General features: G+C 47.3%; 1 protein-coding gene across 1 annotated transcript in view; it reads left to right on the forward strand.

Moving 5' to 3' along the window:
• The window catches only part of agbl1 (AGBL carboxypeptidase 1), a 332335-nt gene that overhangs the window by 248066 nt on the left and 60905 nt on the right, over positions 1-23364 (forward strand). The window contains exon 22 of the mRNA XM_033050120.1: positions 7915-8069. Coding sequence (XP_032906011.1) covers positions 7915-8069 — 155 coding nt within the window. The remainder of the gene's footprint in view (positions 1-7914; positions 8070-23364) is intronic.

Raw genomic sequence — 23364 nt, forward strand, 5'->3', positions numbered from 1 at the left:
TGGCATCTCCTTTCACTTTTACGCAGATGATAGCCAGTTATATATGCCACTCAGGAAAGAAGACGACTATTCTCTAAAATCACTTCTGTCTTGTCTTGAGGACATTAAGTCCGGGATGGCCTTAAACTTTCTGGGACGTAATGAAAAAAAGACAGAGGTGATTTTGTTTGGCCCCAATGGCTGCCGTGAACCTCCCTTTGTTGACTTGGGTCCACTGGCATTGTCCGTAAAGCCAACAGTTTTAAACCTGGGTTTTAGGATGGACGGTGATTTTAAACTAGATAAACAAATAGGCGCGGTGGTTAAGTCCAGCTTCTTTCACCTAAGGAAGCTGGCAAAGGTGAAGCCCATCCTCGAGCGGCAGCATTTTGAAACAGTAATCCATGCCTTTATTACATCTAGGCTGGATTACTGTAACGCACTCTACTCTGGAGTCACACGAGCTTCATTTGCTCGTCTCCAGCTGGTTCAAAATGCTGCCGCTCGCCTTTTGACCGGAACTCGAAAGAGGGAGCACATTACGCCAATTTTGGCCTCCCTTCACTGGCTCCCAGTGCACTTTCGAGTTCATTTTAAAATTATTTTATTTGTTTTCAAATCGTTGAATGGGCTCGCCCCGCCTTACCTCTCTGAGCTGCTCCACCTATATGCTCCTGCCCGGTGCCTCAGGTCAGCTGATCAGCTGCTCCTTGAGGTACCACGGTCTAAGCGGAAGCTCAGAGGGGATAGAGCCTTTTCTGTTGCTGCTCCGGCACTCTGGAACACCTTGCCGTTACACATCAGACAGGCCCCCTCACTGTCCATCTTCAAATCCTCCCTAAAAACTCATTTTTATTCTCTGGCTTTCGACACTGGCTGAGACATTGCTCCTGTTCTTAGTGCTTTTAATGTCTTTTAATTTTTACTGTTTTTAATCCTTCGTTTTACGGTTTTTAATGGTTTGTAATAACTTTTTGTCCATGAGTTCTCATGTACAGCACTTTGTGGCAACTGCGGTTGTTTAAAGAGCTTTATAAATAAAGTTTATTATTATTATTTTTATTATTATAATGAAATCAGTATGTCCATTGATGCCATGAGTAATACAGGTGGTATTAAAGAGAGTAGGGCCAGCACAGTGGTGCAGGGGTAGAGCTGCTGCCTTACAGCGCCAGGGACCCAGGCTCGATCTTGACTATGGGTGTTGTCTATACAGAGTTTGTACGTTCTCCCTGCGTGGGTTTTCCCCAGGTGCTCCGGATTCTTCCCACACTCCAAAGACGTTCAGGTTTGTAGGTTAATTGGGTTCGGTAAAATTGTAAATTGTTCCTAGTATTGTGCTGGTTGGCACGCACTCGATGGGCTGATGGTCCTGTTTCCATGCTGTATGACTAATGCCTAAAGTAAAATGGAAATCAGTAGTTTAATAATGAGTACAATGTACTTTGGTTTTGCAGTACTTACAAAAGTGTACATTGTATGTGATTCTACAATGGAATTAATTATGAACCAACCAGAATTCAAGTAATTCTATTGTGTGACCCATATCTCTCTCAGGAAGATACTCTGACTCTACTGGTATATTGACTTTTTACTACTGAGTGAATCAATTGCTTTGAATGAAGTGTTAATTAGGATGTTGTGTATAGCAATATGAAATGGTGTCTCTTGTTTCTGTTAAATGCGAGTCTGACTGCTCTGGAAACAGCAATCTGATGTGTATCTTGAAAGGAAACCTGCCCATCACCTTAAACCACCAAGCTGCAGACTGCACAGGAAGATTGAAGGCATCTGAGTGGTTATTGATCACAACCGTGTCTTGTATTTGGATTCAAAAGCTGTAAAATGGGAAATTTCACAAGCTACTAGGCTTTGAGTTTTAAACTTAATTCTTATGCCTGAATAGACGATATAAAAAGGCAAAGGACAAAAACTACACCCGGAGATCAAATATGTTAAACCGGGGGAACTTGTGATGGAGCGAGCACAATGACTTCAGATTTCTGCGACTTTATTGAGCGCAAGGCTTTGGAATGTGGACTGGAGTTTTATGTATGTGGGAAGCACAAAGCTGTCCACAGCTTATTGTATTCCATGCCCAGTTTTCTCTGTCATTGTCAGGAAAAATCATATCTGGTGTAAAATGGATTGTCAGTTTATAATGAAGTAATGTTGTTCTCCTGCTATTCATCAGTTTCACCCCCATGGCCTTTATTCTTGCGGTTGCATACATTCCTGTTGGAGACTGAGTCCATTGTCATCTGGTCGTGAGCCTGGAAAATGTGGCATTGTTGCTGCATGTTCGTTATCAGCAAAGTCTTCATTCAGCTCTAGTTGGAACCTGCATCCCTAATGAGAAAGAACAGCAAGTGCAGCTGGTTTACCGACCACCTGAAATAGAATTTGTGATTGAATAATATGTAACTGATCACATGAAACATGGATTTAGTTGCGAGCATCACCAATATTCTGCATTCCAGCAGAGAATGCGAAGCAGTATCAGTTTTTAACTGAATGAGTGCTGACTTGTAGCCCAAGTTTCTACATAATTTACAGGCAGTATTGGAGGTAATTGGGCCGTGTTTTCAGTCCATTCATAGATAGTTATTTTATTTTTGCATTTGCATTTTCCACGGTGACGCAGCGGTAGAGTTGCTGCCTCACAGTGCCAGAGACCCGGGTTCAATCCTGACTACGGGTGTCTTCTGACTTCTTCAGACCAAGGGTCTCGACCCGAAACGTCACCCATTCCTTCTATCCAGAGATTCTGCCTGTCCTGTTGAGTAATCTGAGGCGTGAATTCATGTTGGGCAAGTAATCTGAGGCGTGAATTCAAATCCCATAATGGAAGCTCAGGAAGCTAATTCAAGTAAATAAATAAATAAGACATTTAACAGAAAAGCACATCACCGTAAGCAGGAAATTGTCAGATGGTTGTAAAACCCCCTTTGTTGTCAGAGTGTTGTTGTCAAGCTGGAAAGGGTACAGAGATGATTTACGAGGTTGTTGCCAGGACTCAAGGGCCTGAGCTATAGGCAGAGGTTGAGTAGGCTGGGTCTCTATTCCTGGAGTTTAGGAGGATGAGGGGTGATCTTATTGAGGTGTTTAAAGTCATGAGAGGAATAGGCTGGGTAGATGCACAGAATCTCTGGCCCAGAGTCGGGGAATCGAAGACCAGAGGATATAGGTTCGAGGTGAAGGGGAAAAGATTTAATAGGAATCTGAATGATAACTTTTTCACACAAAGGGTGGTGGGTGTATGGAACAAGCTGCCAGAGGAGGTAGTTAAGGCTTGGACAGTCCCAATGTTTAAGAAACAGTTAGACAGGTACATGGATAGGACAGGTTTAGATGGATATGGACCAAATAAAGGCAGGTGGGACTACTGTAGCTGGGACATGTTGGCCGTTGTGGGAAAGTTGTGCTGAAGTGCCTGTTTCTATGCTGTGTCACTTTATGACTCTATGCCAGGTATGATTGATTTGTAACTTTAGACTGAACAGTTGTAGGGACCTGGGACTGGACAATAGTTGGCAAATTTAGTAGGGACGTCCTCATGCTATTTTAAACAAATGTTCAGCAGATAAAGGGGCATCTCTGGAAAAGGTAGAATTTAGTTTAGAGCATGGAAATGGGCCCTTCGATCCAACAAGTCTAGGCCAAACATCCATCCCTTCACACCAGTTCTTTGTCATCTCACTTTCTCATCCACTCCCGACACCAATTTACCAATCAACCAACAAAACCCGCTCATCATTGGGATGTGGGAGGAAACCGGAGCACCTGGAGGCAACCCACATGGTCGCAAGGAGAACGTGCAAACTCCACACTAACAACACTAACAGCACCTGAGGCAAGGATTGAACCAAGGTCTCTGGTGCTATGAGACAACAGCTCTACCAGCTGCATCACTGCGCCGTTCTAAAGGCAGTCATGGAGTTATACAATATGGAGACAGGTCGTTCGGGCCAATTTGCCCATGCCATCCAAGATGCCTCAAGTACACTAGTGCCACTAGACACAGTGGCACAGCAGTAGAGTTGCTGCTTTACAGCGACAGAGACCTGGGTTCAATCTTATCTACGGGTGCTGTTTGTACACAGTTTGCACGTTCTCCCTGTGACTGCTTTTCTCAAGGTGCTCCAGTTTCCTCCCACATTCCAAAAATATGCAGGTTTGTAGGTTAATTGGCTTCTGTAAATTGTCCCTAGTGTGTAGGATAGAACTATCCTACAATGGTAGTATGGGTGATCAATGGTCGACATGAATTCAGTGGGCCGAAGGGCTTGTCTACACTCAGTTGAAATTGTGTTAAAAACATAGACAAGGGATGCGCACAGTCACAAGGAACTGCTGGAATAATTCAACGGGGTCAGGCAGCATCTCTGGAGGACATGGATAGGCAAGGTTTCAGAATGGGACAACTTCTTCAGATGTCATCATAGGTTGCACGTCCTTGCACTAATGTCCGTTGTTTGTGAAGTAATTATTGACATCATCCTGTGGCACAAACTATGAGGAATCTCACTCATTCTGAGGTAGAAGTCTTTCTGACTTCTCTAATCTCTACATTGGTGGAACATCAACAAAGGCAACACGGTGGCGCAGTGGTAGAGTTGCTGCCTTACAGCGCCCGGAGACCCGGGTTTGATCCTGACCACCAGTGCTGTCTGCATGGAGTTTGCACGTTCATCGTGACTGCGTAGTGTTTTCTCTGGGTGCTCCGGTTTCCTCCAACACTCCAAAGATGTGCGGGTTTGTAGGTTAATTGGCATTGGTAAGTTGTAAAATTGTGCCTAGTGTGTAGGATAGTGTTAGTGTATGGGGTGATTGCTGGTCGGTACGGATCAGTGGGTCGAAGGGCCTGTTTCTGTGGTATATCTCTAAAATCTAAAGTAAAGTCTACATCATGTTTCATACGACCAAAATGATTCTCATGCACACTTTGGCACAAACAATAGGTGCAAATGAATCCAATTTCTCGGGATAACTGCAAGGTTTTATATCTGTGATCTGCTGCCCCTTTGTTTCTTTGTATCTTGTGCTCTGGAAAAGGAATTGAATTTTAAACATAAAAGTCTTGTGAAATTTTCCATTTTGCTGCTTTTTATTAGAAGGTGCACTGGATGAACAGTAAACACATTAAGGGATCTGTAAAGGGATGCTGTTACTGGGGGAAACAATTCACTGAACTGTCAGTGCAGCAACACAACAGTAAAACAAAGTGACAGATCTTTAAAAATAAATAGAAAATGAGAAGACAGTGAGAACAGCATCGGAGCAAACATTAACCGCCCTCATTAACACCGTCAATGGTTGGCACAATTCCAAATAATCACCTCATTCCAAATGTAGGTTCAAGAATCTGAACAAACGTTACACCAGGCAGGGACAAAAATCAATCTGTATTTTCAGCTGATGCAAGAAGAAATAACAATAAGAAATGTGTAGGAAGGAACTGCAGATGCTGGTTTAAACCGAAGATTGACACAAAAAGCTGGAGTAAGTCAGCGGGACAGGCAGCATCTCTGGAGAAAAGGAATAGGTGATGTTTCAGGTCGAGACCTTTCTTCAGACTGAGAGACAGGGGAAAGGGAAACTAAAGATATAGACAGTGATGTAGAGAGATATAGAACAAATGAATGAAAGATATGCAAAAAAGTAACGATGACAAAGGAAACAGGCGATTGTTAGCTCAGGGCTAGGTGAAAACGAGTACAGACAACGAGACTCAACAAGATAACTTGAAGTTAGTGCGTCTTGGGTGGGGGAGGGATGGAGAGACAGGGGATGCAAGGGTTACTTGAAGTTAGAGAAATGACAACAGGAAATGACAGTCCTGCTGCTCAAATGTTTACAATGCATTTTCTTAACTTAGAGTTGCACTAGGCAGATCAACCTCTGCTGTGGCAACAGTTCGGTGGATGCACATTGTACCTTGTACCTTGTGGCCATCACTTCCCAATAGTCCACCAGGGACTATACTGGAAGTTGGACAATTTATACTGGACAATTTTTACATTTATCAAGCCAATTAACCTACAAAACTACGTCTTTGGAATGCGGGAGGAAACCGAAGATCTTGGAGAAAACCCATGCAGGTTACGGGGAGAATGTACAAACTCCGTTTAGACAGAGCCCTTAGTCGGGATCAAACCCGGGTCTCCGGCGCTGCATTTTTGGTGTAAGGCAGCAACTCTACCGCTGCGCCACCGTGACTGTAAATCCGTGCTTACTGATGACATGGTTTTCACTGTACACATGACAATAACTAAACTAAACTAAAAGTTGATGGATGCACTTCATATCTGGCCCCTCCACCTATTGCCAACCTTACCTGGTGTACCAGCATTGTACCTGGATGGGCTGCTGACCTAGCAAAAGGGTCAATTTTGGTCATATTTTCATTTAGTTTTCCTTATTTTGCATTTTATTTGCTTTTAACCATTTTACAACTGAATTTATTATTGTTTCCATTTTAACAATTTCATAGGATGGCACAACTGGTAGAGTTGTTGCCTCACGGTGCCGGGGGGGTCCAGTTTCTGACCTCGGGTGCTGTCTGTGTGGAGTTTGTACGCTCTCCCTGTGACCACGTGGGATTCCACTGTGTGCTCTGGTTTCCTCCCACATCCCAAAGACATGTGGATCAGTCGGTTAATTGGCCTTTGTAAATCCCCCCCTATGTGTAGGGAGTGGATGAGAAAGTGGGATAACATAGAACTTGTGTGGATGGATGATCGATGGTTGGCATGGACTCAGTGGGCTGAAGGGCCTGTTTACCTTCTGTATCTCTAAACTCTAAACTAAACTAAACTCTTACCTGTTCTAAACAATAGTCATGTTTTAAGTGTATTTAAATCCATTTTAAGGCAGGGAAGGACATGGGTTTATGATGAGGGGGGGGAACATTCAATAGGAACCTGAGGGGTAACCGTCTTGGTGGTGGTTATGGAACGAGCTGCCGGAGGAGTTAGTTGAAGCAGGTACTATCGCAACGTTTAAGAAACATTTAGACACGTACATGGATAGGACAGGTTTAGACAATAGACAATTGACAATAAACAATAGGTGCAGGGGTAGGCCATTCAGCCCTTCGAGCCTGCACCACCATTCAATGAGAACATGGCTGATCATCCACAATCAGTACCCCATTCCTGCCTTCGCCCCATGTCCCCTGACTCGGCTATCTTTAAAAGCTTTATTTAACTCTCTCCTGAAAGCATCCAAAGAACCGGCCTCCACCGCCTTCTGAGGCAGAGAATTCCACAGACTTACAGCTCTCTGTGTGAAAAAGTTTTTCCTCATCTCCGTTCTAAATGGCTTACCCCTTATTCTTAAACTGTGGCCCCTGGTTCTGAGGAATATGGGCCAAATGCAGGCAGGTGGGACGAGTGTAGATGGGACATGATGGCTGGTGAGGACAAGTTGGGACGAAGGGCCTGTTTCCATGCTGTATCACTCTATGACTCATGAGGGTGTCAGGGGTTATGGGGAGAAGGCAGGAGAATGAGGTTAGGAGGGAGAGACAGAGTCTACTCTGTCATGATTGAATGGCAGAGTAGACTTGATGGGCCGAATCATCAGGGAGCATCAACTCAACTTCCTGGGGCCTGAGGCCAGACTGCCACTTGGCCCCTCGAGGAGAGGGAGGGCAGTGGAGACCCTAGTATAGTGGATGGGGTCACGTCATGGAAGTGCAGTCATGTGGGACCTGGCATAGAGAGGGCTGGTGGACTGTTAGACCCACCCTGACCCAAACCATGAAACTCTCGCTCAGAGCATGGGGGCTGGTGGCACTGGGGCAATACCAGCCTCACCAACGATGCCCACTGCATCGCTGGATCCAGTAAGGAGAGGCAAGCAGCATTAAAACTGCTGAATCATGCTGCAAATATCCACGCGAGTCATTGATCAATTCTTTGTCTTGAGCAGGGTCTGCAGATCGGAACCAGGGAGCTGGAGGAGATGGGAGGCAAGTTCTGCACGGCACTGCTGAAGTTGTCACCCAACATGCCGCTGACGTGCCAGGATGCTGCCCTCCTCAACCTGGATAGCGAGCTGAACAATGACAAGAACTTCTCACGCAAGTAAGTCAGGGTTGTTCATTGTACAGTTATGGAATGATTTATAATGTTCATTGTCAGTGAAGGACTCATAGAGCTGTACAGCACGGGAACAGATCAATCAGCCAACCTTCACCATGTTGACGGAGATTGAGGGTTTATAGAATATAGGGTTTAGTGAGCTATGGGCTTAATGCAAGCAAACGGGACCAGCTCAGTGTGCATTAAGCCAATAGCTCACTAAACCCTGTATTCTATAAACCCTCAATCTCCGTTCCTGTCCACATTTATTTTAAAAGTTGAAATTGTATCTACTTATAATGTTTCATTTGTCATCTCGACCAGATGTGGACTACCCTCTGAATGCAAAGGTTGCCCCTGAGGTCCCTATCGCTCCCCTCACCTTGAGCTCATGTCCTCTAGTTTTAGAATTCTCCACCTAAATTGTACATGTGATTTTCCTGGTAACTGACGGTACATATTCAATATTTGATAAACATATCCAGTACCCACTAGGACAGGATGGAGGGGGAGAAAAGATGATGTACAGCAGTGAGCAGTGAGTGGATGCAGTCAGACCTGGTGTTTGGATTGTAAAGGAGGTCTATCATTGTGAGAGAGAATGGTAGATGTAGCACAGACACTGATGGGACGGAAGCCCCAATCTCAGACTAAATCTCAGACAGTCCCAGACTCAATCCCAGACTCTCTTATGGGCCTGTCCCACTTAGGCGATTTTTCAGTTGCCGGCAGTCACCTGAAAAACCGGCAACTGGAATGGTGACTGTCAGAGTGGAACACACACACACACGCACACACACATCGCTTCCTTCACCAGCGCGTTATGCAGGCGAGGGACAGGGCAAGCGGGAGGGCCACTGTCTGAGTGAAATTCACACGGTGCAAAGCCAAGGTGATGCAGACACACACCACGATTAACAGGATGACGTTGTAAGCACTGTGTACGGTAAGTCTTTTAAAGGAGGGGGGGAGGAGGGGGGGGAGAGGAGGGAGAAGAGGGGAGAAGGAGTGGGGACAACTTTTAAGAAGCCAGAGATACACGGCTGTGAAGCTCGTCGGACATTAATATTACTGGTCGGTTATCCTTGGTTCTGAAAACTACCTTTTTATGTTTTTCTTCACCAATGAGCCAATGAAATTCACCAGTCAGCACCGGCTACCACCTACGAGAACCATTGACCTCCTGGCAGCCTACATGGACCTCCTGGCGACCCACCTATGGCAGGAGAATTCTCGCTACTCTCCATGACGGCTTCATTCTAGTCGCCGCTAATTTTTCAACTGTTGAAAAACTTGCGATGACCATAATGAGGCTGCGACTAGTTCCCAGAATGCGGGAACTCCTCACGACCATGAAGGCGACTCCCCAGCAACCACCCGCGAACATGTGACGACCATGTGACGACCGCATAGTCTCCTAAACAGTCGCCTACGTGGGACAGGCCATAAGTCTCAGACTCAGTGCCAGACAAAGTTCCAGACTCAATCGCAGAATCAATCTCACTCAGACTCAGACTTTGTCTCAGACTCAGACCCAGACTCAGTCAGCCCCAGACTTAGACAGTCCCAGACCCAGACTCAGACAGCCCCAGACTTAGAAAGTCCCAGACTCAGACTCAGACAGTCCCAGACTTAATCCCAGTCCCAGACTCAGTCCCAGACTCAGACAGTCCCGATCTCAGCCACCATCTTTCGGAGCATACAAATGTTTATTTACTGTAGAACCTAATGCCAAAGATCATTGCAAAATACAACCTGTCTCTCCCTCCAGAAACCAGACTGGAAATGAATCTGATTTTTGTTCAGTAGGTAAACTGGCATAAGGAGCTGACAGTTGAATCTTGTATTCAACATAGTTGCCAATACTGTGTCCTCCTGACCTATTCAACACTGAAAGCAGAGTTTGCTGTAAATTCACTTTGCACTAACGCTGAACCCACTCACCTACAGACCTACACGGTCTACCTACCGGAGGTGTCGGTTGTGTACAGCAGAGCCCGGCCAGCTCTTGCAACATGTGGTGGACCATGTAACCTGCTCCACACAATGCACTGTCGATAGCTTGTGTATCTGTACATTTGCCTCAGCTATTACAGTAGCTACGAGCCACATGTGCCTCATTCAAATGTGCCTAATTAGATTTTTGATTAGAAAATAAAAGTGAAGTAGGAGATGTCTTTGGAGGGCCATTGATGTAATGTGCATGCTTGCTAATTCAGTGTCTGTTGTAAAACAATTGGATGGTAGATTTTTTATTGTTCTGTTGTGATTTTTATTTCCTTGGATTCTAGTTATTGACTGTTTGCTTAAATAATGTAATAATGTGCAGAGTGGGTGAAAATGACAGCCCTCCCGTCCACGGGACTAACATTGGTCCAACGGTCAGATTGGCCACTCAGGGTCAGCAATGGACCAATGACCCAGTTACTGGAGAGAAGCAGCACGGTGGCGCAGCGGTGGAGTTGCTGCCTTACAGCACCAGACATCCGGGTTCCATCCTGACCAGGGGTGTTGTCTGTACGGAGTTTGTTGGTTCTCCCCGTGACCACGTGGGTTGTGTCCGGGTGCTCCGGTTTCTTCCCACACTCCAAAGACGTGCAGGTTTGTAGGTTAATTGGCTTTTGTGACATAAAATGTTCCCTCGCATGGACGCGGTGGGCCGAATGGTCTGTTTCCGAGCTGTATCTCTAAACTAAACTAAACTAAGCAGCAGGTGGCCAGCTGGGCACAGGCCCAGTAACGGCCGGCCGTGTTGTCCGTGGTGATGGAGGTCTGGGTCTGAGTGAATGGAGAGCGGCCACAGTGCAACTGTGAGACTAAACCAAAACAAAGACACAAAGTGCAGGAGGTCAAGCGGAGAACATGGAGAGGTGAAGTTTCGGCTCAGGACCCTTCACTGACAGCCTGACCTGCTGAGCATTCTGTGGCTTTTTTTCTAAACCAGCATCTGCAGTTCCTTGTTTCTACACTAAACACCAAGTTGCCCAATATCTGCTTCATTGACCAGGAATGAGTAGGTTAACATATGATGAGCGTTTGACAGCTGGAGTATAGAAGGATGAGGGGAAACTTCATTGAAACTTACCGAACAGTGAAAAGCCTCAATACCGTGGATGTGGAGAGGATGTTTCCACTAGTGGGAGAGTCCAGGACCAGAGATCACCGTCTCAGAATTAAAGGACATTCCTTTTTGGAAGGAGATGAGGAGGAATTCCTGTAGTCAGAGGGTGGTGAATCTGCGGAATATTTACCACAGAAGGCCGTGGAGGCCAAGTCAATGGATATTTTTAAGGCGGAGATAGATTATTGATTAGTATTGGTGTCTGGGGTTATGGGGAGAACAAAGGACATTTATTGTCACATACACCAATTGGTGCAGTAAAATTTAAGTATACAACAGTAGTATAACAACATTATAGAATTTAACATTAAGCATAAAAACATAAAAATATCCCCCAACAGCGGAATCAATGTTTCCCAATGTGAGGGAAGGCAACAAAGTTCAGTCCACTTCCTCTTGTTCGTGGTCGGGGCCTATTGAGGCCTCCGCAGTTGCCGCAACGGCGGTCCGATATTTCAGGCCCTCTCGCCGAATGATGGAGCTCCGGCGTTGGAAGAACACTCTCAGCGGCTTGGAGTTTCCGAATCGGCCACTTCTTACTGGAGACCGCGGCTCCCAGAGTCCACAGGCTGAGCTGGGTGGAGCTCCAACACTGGCAACCTCGGCGAAAGATCCCAGGGCTCCTCAACGTTAAAGTCAGCGCCGCCCGCGGCTGGAAGCTCCGCAGACCACAATTCCACGGTGTTCAGATCGGCAGTCCCAGCACTCCGGAGCTTCCAACAAGGCGACCCCGGTAAGGCATCGCTCGCTCCGCGATGGGAATACAGTGCAGCACCGCTACTGAAGCTGTACCCCTGGCCGGTCTCCGGCAGGAAAGACCACGCCAATCCAGATGGTAGGCCGCGAGGAGGGGGCGAAGATGCGGCTCGGAGGAAGGACGCATCCTCGACCAGGTAGTGACTGTGAAAAGCAGTTTCCCCCTTCACCCGCCCCCACCCACATAAAAGGACTAAAAGACCTGCAAAACAAACACTTTTTGACAGAGTAAAAAAAAAGATGACAGGATGAACAGCTGCAGGCGGGGCTGCCACACTTGATGGCGCCACCACTCGGAGAAGGCTGGAGAATGGGGTTTGGAAGGAGAGATAGATCAGCCATGATTGAATGGCAGAGTAGACTCGATGGGCCGAATGGCCTAATTGATGACTTTACGTATTCGCACCCGATGAGTATCAGTCAGTGACAAGGCTGTGTGAAGGAAGGAGCAGTGAGTTGGTGGTATTTTACAGTTAGTTTCTGATCGAGACCCTTCTTCAGACTGACCCGAAACGTCACCCATTCCTTCTCTCCAGAGATGCTGCCGGTCCCGCTGAGTTACTCCAGCTTTTCGTGTCTATCTTCGGTTTAAACCAGCATCTGCAGTTCCTTCTTACACAGTTAGTTTCTGATGTTTATTTGTTTACATGGCTGTTGGTACTGCTACCGATGTTATTGCCTGGTTTACATGGCATTGTGTGGATAACCTGCATGTTGAGCCAGAGACACAGAAACATTGATTACTCTCAACCCATCTGACTCAACATGGCAAGTGATATCACAATGCAATTTAAATAGGACACGTTTCATCTCAGCAGCAGCATCGGACTAACTTCAATGGTACATTAGAGAGGCAATGAGAAGCGTTCTGTGATGTTGTTTGTGATTGAATTTTCCTAATTGTTCACCGGCAGGTCAGGTCAGTATTTCCTGCCCATTCCAAGCTCCCTCTGAGCTTCACGACTTGCTAACTCGTTTTGGAGGGCGGCTAAGAGGCAGCTCGAAAGCTTCTTGTCTGGGGTTGCAGTTTAGCTGATGAGTCAAGAGTGTCTTATTGTCGTATGTCCCAGATGGAACAATGTGATTCTTACTTGCAACAGCACAATAGAATATGTACACATAGTACACTGTAAACAATATAATAAACAAGAAAACAAGATCAGTGTGTGTGTGTGTAGGAAGGAACTCCAGATGATGGTTTAAACTGAAGATAGACACAAAATGCTGGAGTAACTCAGCCGGACAGGCAGCCTCTCTGGAGAGAAGGAATGGTTTATGTTATGCGTCGAGACCCTTCAACAGATAGAGTAGGGGAGAGGAGATACAGGCAACGAGCCAAAGGGGATAGAGAACAAGGAACATGTAGAACAGATCATTGTTATCGAGGAGAAGGTAATAATGAAGCAAACAGAGATGAAACGTAAATGAGAACAGTCAGACTGGTCGATAAATTGAGAAGTGGGGAGGGATGGAGAGGGAGGGAAAGCAAAGGTTACTTGAAGTTGGATGTGCGGACTCGGTGGGCCGAAGGGCCTGTTACCGCGCTGTATATCGAAAGTAAACTAAACTAAACCAAACTAAACTACACAAACTAAAAGACACGTTGTTTGAGGAGCAAGAGACTGTTTGATGAGAATGGACAAGCCTGCTGTGGCCGTCATGATTCTTATGTTGCAGTCTTGGTTGCAGCAGGCTTCCTGACCCTGGAAAAGGTTGGGTCAGGCGATGGTTGGTTGGGATGAAGGAGTTGTGAGGCAGAACAGAAGATGTTTGGAGTGTCTGATAATGTTGGGGGAAGCAACTAGTCGTTCAGTTGTAATTGTTGAGAATAAGGACTCTGACCAATGGCAGAATGAGGGAATAGTAGGTTTTCATTAGGAATGCCCTTCTGCTCCTACACGCCCTGTTCACCAGCGTTAATTGTGTGGAATCGGCCCATCTTTCACCTGTTGGGTTAGCTGTAGCCTGAGAACCTTGGCTGAGACACAAGGATAGAACTGACACAAAATGCTGGAGTAACTCAGCAGGACAGAACAGAACTGACAGACTCCTGATGTTAGTTAAGTGAGCCCAACAGGCAGACACTGACCCTGGCTCTGCTAAAACCAAAACTGAGCGCTAACTTGCCTGGAGACCCTGTCTCACTTGGTGGGACCGCCCCAGTCCCATTAACTGTGTGCTCCAGGGAATGTACAGCGGTGTGTGTGTGATGATGTTACACATGGTCCCTGGGCAACAAGAATGTCGTCCCTTTGCACAAACGTCTATCAGTCATGTTATTCGTAAGACAAATAGTCACAGAACTCACTTCGTGTGGAGACTAAATGTAAATGATAGCAGTAAATGATAGCAAAAGGGCATAAAACAGATAAGAAAGATTAATTACTTAGAGCGGAGAAAGAATAAACTAGTTTTGTTGCTCGTATGAACAAATGTACCTCAGACTTTTGAAATTAAGGATATAACGGGAGCTTGTTCGTTGGTAGGGTGTTCATGAGTCAAGCGTTCTTAACCTCGAGATAGTCTCCATTGGGAAGTGGGGAGGGATGGAGAGAGAGGGAAAGCAAAGGTTACTTGAAGTTGGATGGCATGGTGGCACAGCAGTAGAATTGCTACCTTACAATGCTTGCAGCGCTGGATGGTACAATGCTTACAGCACTGGCATTTTCCCCGTGACCTGCGTGGATTTTCTCCGAGATCTTTGGTTTCCTCCCACACTCCAAAGTTGTACAGATTTGTTGGTTAATTGGCTTGGTATAAGTGTAAATTGTCCATTGTGTGTGTAAGATAGTGTTAATGTCGGGGGATCATTGGTCAGTGTGGACTCAGTGGGCCGAAGGGCCTGTTTTCACATTGTATCTCTAAACTAAACTAAACTAGATGTCAATATTCATACCACTGGGGTGTAAGCTGCCCATGTGAAATATGAGGTGCTGTTCCTCCAATTTGCGCTGGGCCTCACTCTGACAATGGAGGAGGCCCAGGACAGAAAGGTCAGATTGGGAATGGGAGGGGGAGGTAAAGTGCTGAGCAACCGGGAGATTAGATAGGTTAAGGCAGACTGAGCGGAACTGTTTAGCGAATCGATCGTCGAGTCTGCGCTCCGCCTCGCCGAGATACAGGAGTCCACACCTGGAACAGTGGATACAATAGATGGGGTTGGAGGAGGTGCAAGTGAACCTCTGCCTCATCTGAAAAGACTGCCAGGGTCCTTGGATGGAGTTGAGCGGGGAGAAATAGGGACAGGTGTTGCATCTCCTGCAGTTGCAGGGGAAAGTACCTGGGGAGGGGGTGGGAAGGGACGAGTTGACCAGGGAGTTGCAGACGGAATGGTCTCTGCAGAAAGCGGAAAGGGGTGGTGATGGGAAGATGTGAATTGTGATGGAATGCTTTTAGAGGTGGCAAAAATGCCAGAGGATTATGTGCTGTATACGGCGGTCGATGGGGTAGAAGGTGAGGACCAAGGGGACTCGGTCCCTATTGTGACTCGGGGAGGGGGAGCAAGGGTGGAGCTGCGGGATATCGAGGAGACCCTAGTGAGGGCCTCATTTATGATGGAAGAGGGGAATCCCCGTTCCCTAAAGAATGAGGACATCTCCAATGCCCTGGCATGGAACAACTCATCTTGGGAGCAGATGCGGCATAGATGGAGGAATTGGGAGTAGGGGATAGAGTCTTTTCAAGAAGCAGGGTGGGAAGAAGTGTGGTCTAGATAGCTGTGGGAGTCAGTGCATTTATAATAAATGTCAGTCGATAGTCTATCTCCTGTGATGGAGACTGTGAGATCAAAAAATAATAGGGAGATGTCGGAGATGGTCAAAGTAAATTTGAGTGCAGGATGGAAAATAGAAGTAAAGCTAATGAAGTCAGTGAGTGCTGCATGGGTGCAGGAGCTAGCACCGATGCAGTCGTCAATGTAGTGGAGGTAGAGTTCGGGGATAGGGCCAGTGTACACCTGGAACAGGGATTGTTCGATGTACCCGAAAAAGGAGGCAGACATAGCTGGGGCCCATGTGAGTGCCCATAGCTACGCCTTGGATTTGGAGCCAGTGTTTGCCTGGAACAAGGATTGTTTGACGTACCCGACTGTGTATGACTATATATACACACACATACACATATTTATACACACACTCGACAAAACCAATGTCCCCAATTCTGTGTAGTTCAGAGCTTACAGTATTTGCGGTTGTAGTGTTTAATAGCCTGATCACTAAAGGGAAGAAGCTGTTCCTGCATCTTCTTCCCAATGACAGGAGGAAATGAATCTGTGGCCAGATTAGTATAGATCTCTGATGATGCCCGCTCGCTTTTTTAGGTAGTGTCTCTTGTAGATCCCTTCAATAGTGAGGAGGTCAGAACCCGTGATGGACTGGGCAGAGTTCACCACTTTTTACAGTCTTCTTAAGGGATGGTAGTTTTACTTCACAGCCCTGAGGGATTACAATGAATCATGGAGTCATACAGCACGGAAATAGGCCCTTCGGCCCATCGTGCATGGCAACCAAGGTGCCTGAAGCTAGAATATTTGGCCCATAACCCTCTAAACCGTTCCTATCCATGTACCTTTCCCCAAGTTTTTTTCATGTTGTCATGCACCTGACTCAACTACCTTCTCTGGCAGCACATTCTATATACCCATCAACCTCTGTGTGAAAAAGTTGTTCCTCAGGGGCCTATTAAATCTTTTCCCTTCCAGGAATAAAGTCCTAGCCTGCCCAACCTCTCCCTATAGCTCAGTGCTCGAGTCTTGACAACATCAGATGTGCTTTTGCAACAATAAAAACAGAAAGTGCTGGAAACACTCAACAGGTCAGGCAGCATTGGCAGAAAGAAGTGGAAAGAATGTGGGCCCAGTGTAGTAAACCTGCCACAATTTGAAGTGGATGTTCTCCTGGTGAAGACCTGGAGTGTTGATCTTAGGATCCAAGATGGCGTCCACCCCAGGCAACTCTTTGTGTACTGGTCACAGCAATCACGCTTTACATTCGTTCCACTCTGTTAAATTTCTATTCCGATAGCAACATTTCTTACTTTAAATCTGCTCTTCGTAATCTCCTTTCAGGCATTCTTTATGGCTGGCTGTATCGTCCACTAAATGTCATTCATGTTGTTCCCTTTATCATGTACCTGTACACTGTGGATGGCTTGATTGTAATCATGTATAGTCTTTCCGCTGACTGGTTAGCACGAAACAAAAGTTTTTCACTGTACCTCGATACACATGACAATGAACTAAACTCAATACAAACTCAACTCAAACTCAACTCCAGCCCTACCCCAAGTTCTCCCTTCTGATCCGAGCTGTATGTGCTGTTGCCGCCTGGGCTCCACTGTGAGCCTCAGGCCTATACTGAGAAAAACAGATAACTTCCACTCAGGCATTGTGCCCTTTGGGTGAGTGTTCTGACTTGCCCAGCTGGTGGAGGGGTTGTGGAGAAAGATAAGGTGTAAGTAACATGTGAGAAAGATTGGTCTGTTATCAGAAAAAAAATGGATAAAATGCCTACATGCAAGTAATGGACATTCAATATTGATTCAAAGTTCATTCATTTGAGCAGCAAGGTTATATTTTGCCACCACAATGTTTATTGAAGTTTCACCATGTGGCTACATTCAGCCTAACCAACTTTAAACAAAATAATGCTCAATTGTATGCAGAACAATTGTGTAGAACTGTTGGTTTATACCAAAGCGAGACACAAAGAACTGGAGTAATGGATCCTATTTCTCCAGAGATGCTGAGGGGGCTGTCTCTGTTTTACAGCAGCAGTTTCAGCAGACAGACTGGAGTCTGTTTGCTACCCAGTCCACCTTCAATTCACAAGTGGACATCAACTCATACACCTCAACAGTTATGGACTATGTAAAATTCTGCACCGATAATGTCACTACACACAAAGAAATAAAGACCTTCCCTAACCAGAAGCCGTGGATGAGCAGGGAGGTCAGACTCCTACTGAAGGCTCGCAATGCCGCTTTCAGATCTGGCGACGCTGAGGGATACAGCTCATCCAGGGCCAATCTGAAAATGGGAATTAGGAATGCCAAACTCAATCACAAACGGCGGATTGAGGAGCACTTCCATAACAACTCTGACCCCAGGCGCATGTGGCAAGGAATCAAATCCCTTGCCGATTACCAGAAAGTTAACACCCCTCCCCCAGACAACGCCACCCTTCCTGACGAGCTAAACCATTTCTATGCTCGCTTTGACCGTGATAACAAAACCCCAGCCATCAAAGTTGCTCCACCCCCAAATGAACAACCCCTCAGTATCTCCACCTCTGCTGTACAAGATGCACTGAGCAAGGTGAATGAGCGCAAAGCTGCCGGCCCCGATGGCATCCCTGGCCGGGTGCTTAGGGCATGTGCTGGACAACTATCCCAAGTCTTTACCGACATTTTCAATCACTCACTGGCCCAGGGTGTTGTCCCCACTTGCCTCAAGACATCAACCATCATGCCAGTGCCCAAACAGTCAGCCACAGGGAGCCTCAACGATTTCCGCCCAGTGGCACTCACCCCTGTCATTGCTAAGTGCTTTGAGCGGCTGATCTTGGCTCACCTCAAAGCCAGCCTCCCCCCCACACTAGACCCCCATCAGTTTGCCTACCGGGCCAACAGGTCTACAGAGGACGCCATATCGGCGGCCCTACACTCTGCCCTGACCCACCTGGACAACAACAACTCCTACATCAGGTTGCTGTTCATTGATTTCAGCTCCGCTTTCAACACTGTCATCCCCGCCAGCTTGATCACCAAACTCAGCGGGCTTGGCATCTCCACCTCCCTCTGCAACTGGACACTGGATTTCCTCACCAACAGACCACAGTCTGTTAGGGTCAACAACCTCAACTCCACCACTATAACACTGAACAGGGCTGTGTGCTCAGCCCTCTCCTCTACTAATCTTTGAATCCTTTATTTGTCATTCAGACCTTTCGGTCTGAACGAAATGCTGTTGCCTGCAGCCATACATGTAATAATAACAAAACACAATAAACACAAATTAACATCCACCACAGTGAGTTCACCAAACACCTCCTCACTGTGATGGAGGCAAAAGTCTTAGAGTTACTGTCTCTTCCCTCCTCTTCTCCCTCTGCGCCGAGGCGTTACCCCACCGGGCGATGGCGGCCCGGGGGTGGTCGAAGCTGCCCGCAGCTGTTGCAATGGGTGCTCCGGAAAACAGGCACCAGCCTGTGACCTGCGAGCTCCAGACATTGTCCTCCACTGGCCCGCGGCCGAGCCCCGGATCCAGGTCGCCGCCGCCAGAACGCCGCCTCAGCCGCCGCAGCACCGTCTCCGCTCCGCACCGGGCCGCCCACAAGGCAGCGTCTCAGCCCCGCACCGGGCTGCCCCCACGGGAGCACCTTCCAGACGGTAGCCGTGCCGGCTGCACAGGAGTGTCTCAGCCCCGCACCAGGCTGCCCCCACGGAAGCACCTTCCAGCCGGGAGCCGGTCCGCCCACACGGCAGCGTCTCAGCCCCGCACCGGGCTGCCCCCACGAGAGCACCTTCCAGCCGGTAGCCGTGCCGGCCGCACGGGAGTGTCTCAGCTCCGCGCCGTCCGCCCTCACCGGAGCGCCGAGTCGTGCCGCTACCCGGACGTCGCCACAGCTCGAAGACGGCCAGCCTCGCGTTGGTAAGTCCTGGCTGGCTCTACCTCCGGACCCTCGAGGTCGGTCGCAGGTTGGAGGCCGCCAGCTCCGCCATTAGGCCTCAGCGCAGACGGGGGAAGAGAAGGGGGATACGACAAAAAGTCGCATTCCCCCGAAGGGAGAGACAGAAAGCTCTGTTTCACCCCCCCCCACACACATAACACCACCTAATAACCAAAAAAAATTCTAAACTAGACAAAAAAAAACGACATAAAAAGTAAAAACAGACAGACTGCAGGCGAGCCGCAGCTGTATCACAGCGCCGCCACTCCCTCTTCACCCACGACTGCATCCCTAAGTACGGATCCAACGCCATCATTAAGTTTGCTGACGACACCACGGTGGTAGGACTGATCAGTGACAACGATGAGTCAGCCTACCGAGAGGAGGTCCAGCACCTGACAACCTGGTGTGCCAATAATAACCTCGTCCTCAACTCCAAGAAGACGAAGGAACTTATTGTCGACTTCAGGAAGGTCAGAGGGGGCAGACATACCCCCATCCACATAAACGGGACTGAGGTGGAGCGCGTCTCCAGCTACAAATTCCTCGGGGTACACATCTCGGAGGATTTGTCCTGGTCCCTCAACACCTCCAAGCTGATCAAAAAGGCACAGCAGCGCCTTTACTTCCTGAGGAGGCTCAAGAAAGCCCACCTGTCCCCCCAGATCCTGACCAACTTCTACAGGTGTACCATCGAGAGCATCCTGACCGCCTGCTTCACGGTATGGTACAGCAGCTGCACTGTTGCGGACAGGAAGGCACTACAACGGGTGGTGAAAACCGCGCAGCACATCATCGGCGCCCCGCTCCCTGCCATGGATGCCCTCCACCGAAAACGGTGTCTGAAACGAGCTGGGAAGATCATTAAAGACCCCTCCCACCCCAATCATGGACTGTTTGCCCTCCTCCCATCAGGGAGGCGGTACAGGAGCCTCAGGTCTCGTACCAGTAGGATGAGGAACAGCTTCTACAATCATACCGTCGCATTGCTGAACTCGGAGTCCCGCCGATAGATTCCTCCGGTCCCTCCGTCCCCATTGTTTAATTATTCTGCATTTTTTATTGTTCTGTATCCTCTTTTTTTTAAATTTCTATATTGCACTACTACGGACTGACGCAAAACTGCATTTCGTTGTACCGATACTCAGTATTTGTGCAATGACATTAAAGTTGAATTGAATTGAATTGAATTGAATGCTGCCAGACCCGCTCAGTTACAACAGCACTTTGTATCTCTCTTTACTGAAGGTGTATGTTCTGCAAGCCCTGCCTCCTGTAACATTCATAAACAATCTCCATGGGTATTGAGGTGGGAACTATTCCCTCCAATCCCACAGCAGTCTGCTCCCACTTTCATTCAAGCTTCCGCTACAATTCTCACACCCACGCCAAAATCCATCCCGAATTCTCACTCGCTTCCATCAGCAGAATGACGTGAAACATTCAATGTTGCTTCCACCAAGACTTCCTCCCAGTCTGGGCCCTGAATGTAGTAAACCTGCCACACGTTCAAGCCACATTCGTGGACCTAGCAGGAATGATTCAATGTACAAATTATGTGCATCTCACTTCTTCTGGATTCATTATACAAATCGACCATACTTATTAACCTGTATACTCAGGCCACGGCCAATAGTAAAATATTTTTTGCCAGTGAACAGGTTAAAGTCAGCTCCCTCCTTCTGAAGAAGAGTCCCGACCTGAAACGTCGTCCTTCCCCAGGTGCTGCCGGCCCCATAGAGTTCCTCCAGCACACTGTGTTTCACTCAGGATTGCATCATCTGCAGTTCCTTATGTCTCAATACTTAGTAAAATGTAAGGCATTGTGTATTTGTACTGCAGTCTAGTCGGAATAAGTTAGTAGACACAAAAAGCTGGAGTAACTCTCTGGAGAAAAGGAATAGGTGATGTTTCAGTTCGAGACCTTTCTTCAGACTGAGAGTCAAGAGAGAGGGAAACTAGGTATAAAAAGATTCAGAACAAGGGTGGCACGGTGGCGCAGCAGTAGAGTTGCTATCTTACAGCGCTTATAGCGCCAGAGACCCGGGTTCGATCCCAACTATGGGTGCTGTCTGTACGGAGTTTGTACGTTCTCCCCGTGACCGTGTGGGTTTTCTTCGAGATCTTCTGTTTTCTCCCACACTCCAAAGACGTATGGGTTTGCAGGTTAATTGGCTTGGTATAAATGTAAAAAATTGTCCCTGGTGTGTGTAGGATGGTGTTAGTGTTGGTCAGTGCGGACTCAGTGGGCTGAAGGGCCTTTTTCCACGTTATATCTCTAAACTAAACTAAACTAAACACACCACAAACGTGTTCAAGCATTGTGTGCTGACAGCATACCATCGATGAATGTGTCTCCCCAATTCCCAATCTATTTCTGACACACATCACATCCTGCACATTTAGTCAATTTAGCTTGTTGGATGGTGCAATATATCCTTTTGTGTCCTTCCCCCGCTGTCATTACCCTTGTGTCGGTAATGTTAAAAGACAAAAAGTACTTTTTAAAAAGTTTTAAAGAAATTTATGAAATGCAGGTTCTTTGGATGAATTACATAATCTGATAAACATCTTTGTTTACTGCAGTTTAGTTTAGAGATACAGCGCAGAAACAGGCCCTTCAGCCCACCGAGTCTGCGCTGACCAGCAATCCCTGCACATTAACACTATCCTACACACACTAGGGACAATTTACACTTATACCAAGCCAATTAACCTACAAACCTGTACGTCTTTGGAGAATGGGAGGAAACTGGAGATCCCGGAGAAAACCCGCGCAGATCACGAGGAGAACGTACAAACTCCATACAGACAGCACCCATAGTCAGGATTGAACCCGGGTCTCTAGTGCTGTAAGGCAGCAACTCTACTGCTGCTGCACCTTGCCGCCCGTTTGAATCTGTCTCCATAACAAGTCAGTTGAGATAAAACAAGTAAAGATACAAGAAGCTGGAGTAACTCAACCGGTCAGGCAGCATCTCTGGAAAACATAGGCAGGTGACATTTCAGGTCAGACTGCTTGTGGTGGTGGGAGGGGTGAAAGCTGGAAGAGAGGCGGAGCAGAACCAAGCCTGGCAGGTAATATGTGAACACAGGTGAGGGTGGCTTTTGATAAGCGGGTGGTTGGACCAGAAATTTTAAAAAACAGGTGTGAGAGAAAAGGATGGAAGATTTGTGAATTGTGAAGTCAGAGGAAGGAATGTAGGTGTAAGGAGAGGGTGAGTGTAGAAATAGGTGTGAATCCAGGTGGGGCACAGGGACGTGGGGGGGAGGGGAAAGGGGACTGGTTGGGAGGGGGAGAGTGGGGCTGGGAGGGAGAGGAAGACGGAGGAGGGGGGGGGGGAGGGAGAGGGGGAGGGGGAGAGAAGGGGTAGGGAGGGGAGAGGGGAAGCGTCGGTTATAGGTATAGCGAGGTGCCATGTGTTGTTTTATAGGGAGAGGTTTTCTTCTCGTTTCTTCGTTCTCTTCTCTTTCGCTTTATCTTTCTCGTATTTCCTGTCTCTTTCTCGTTTTTCTTGCTCTTTCTCTTTCTCTTTCTCTTTCGTCTTTCTCTCTCTCTCTCTCTCCCTCTCTCTCTCTCTCTCTCCTCCTCTCTCTCCTCTCTCTCTCTCCCTTCTCTCCCCCCCCCTCTCTCTCTCTCTCTCTCTCTCTCTCTCTCTCTCTCTCTCTCTCTCTCCCCATTTCTTCCCCTTTTCTTTCTTTGTTTCCTCTGCGTCCCTTTTCTTTTTTTTTAAAGAACCCACTCTGATTTTGT

Source organism: Amblyraja radiata, chromosome 34, assembly GCF_010909765.2.
Source record: "Amblyraja radiata isolate CabotCenter1 chromosome 34, sAmbRad1.1.pri, whole genome shotgun sequence".
NCBI classification, from domain to species: Eukaryota; Metazoa; Chordata; class Chondrichthyes; order Rajiformes; family Rajidae; genus Amblyraja; species Amblyraja radiata.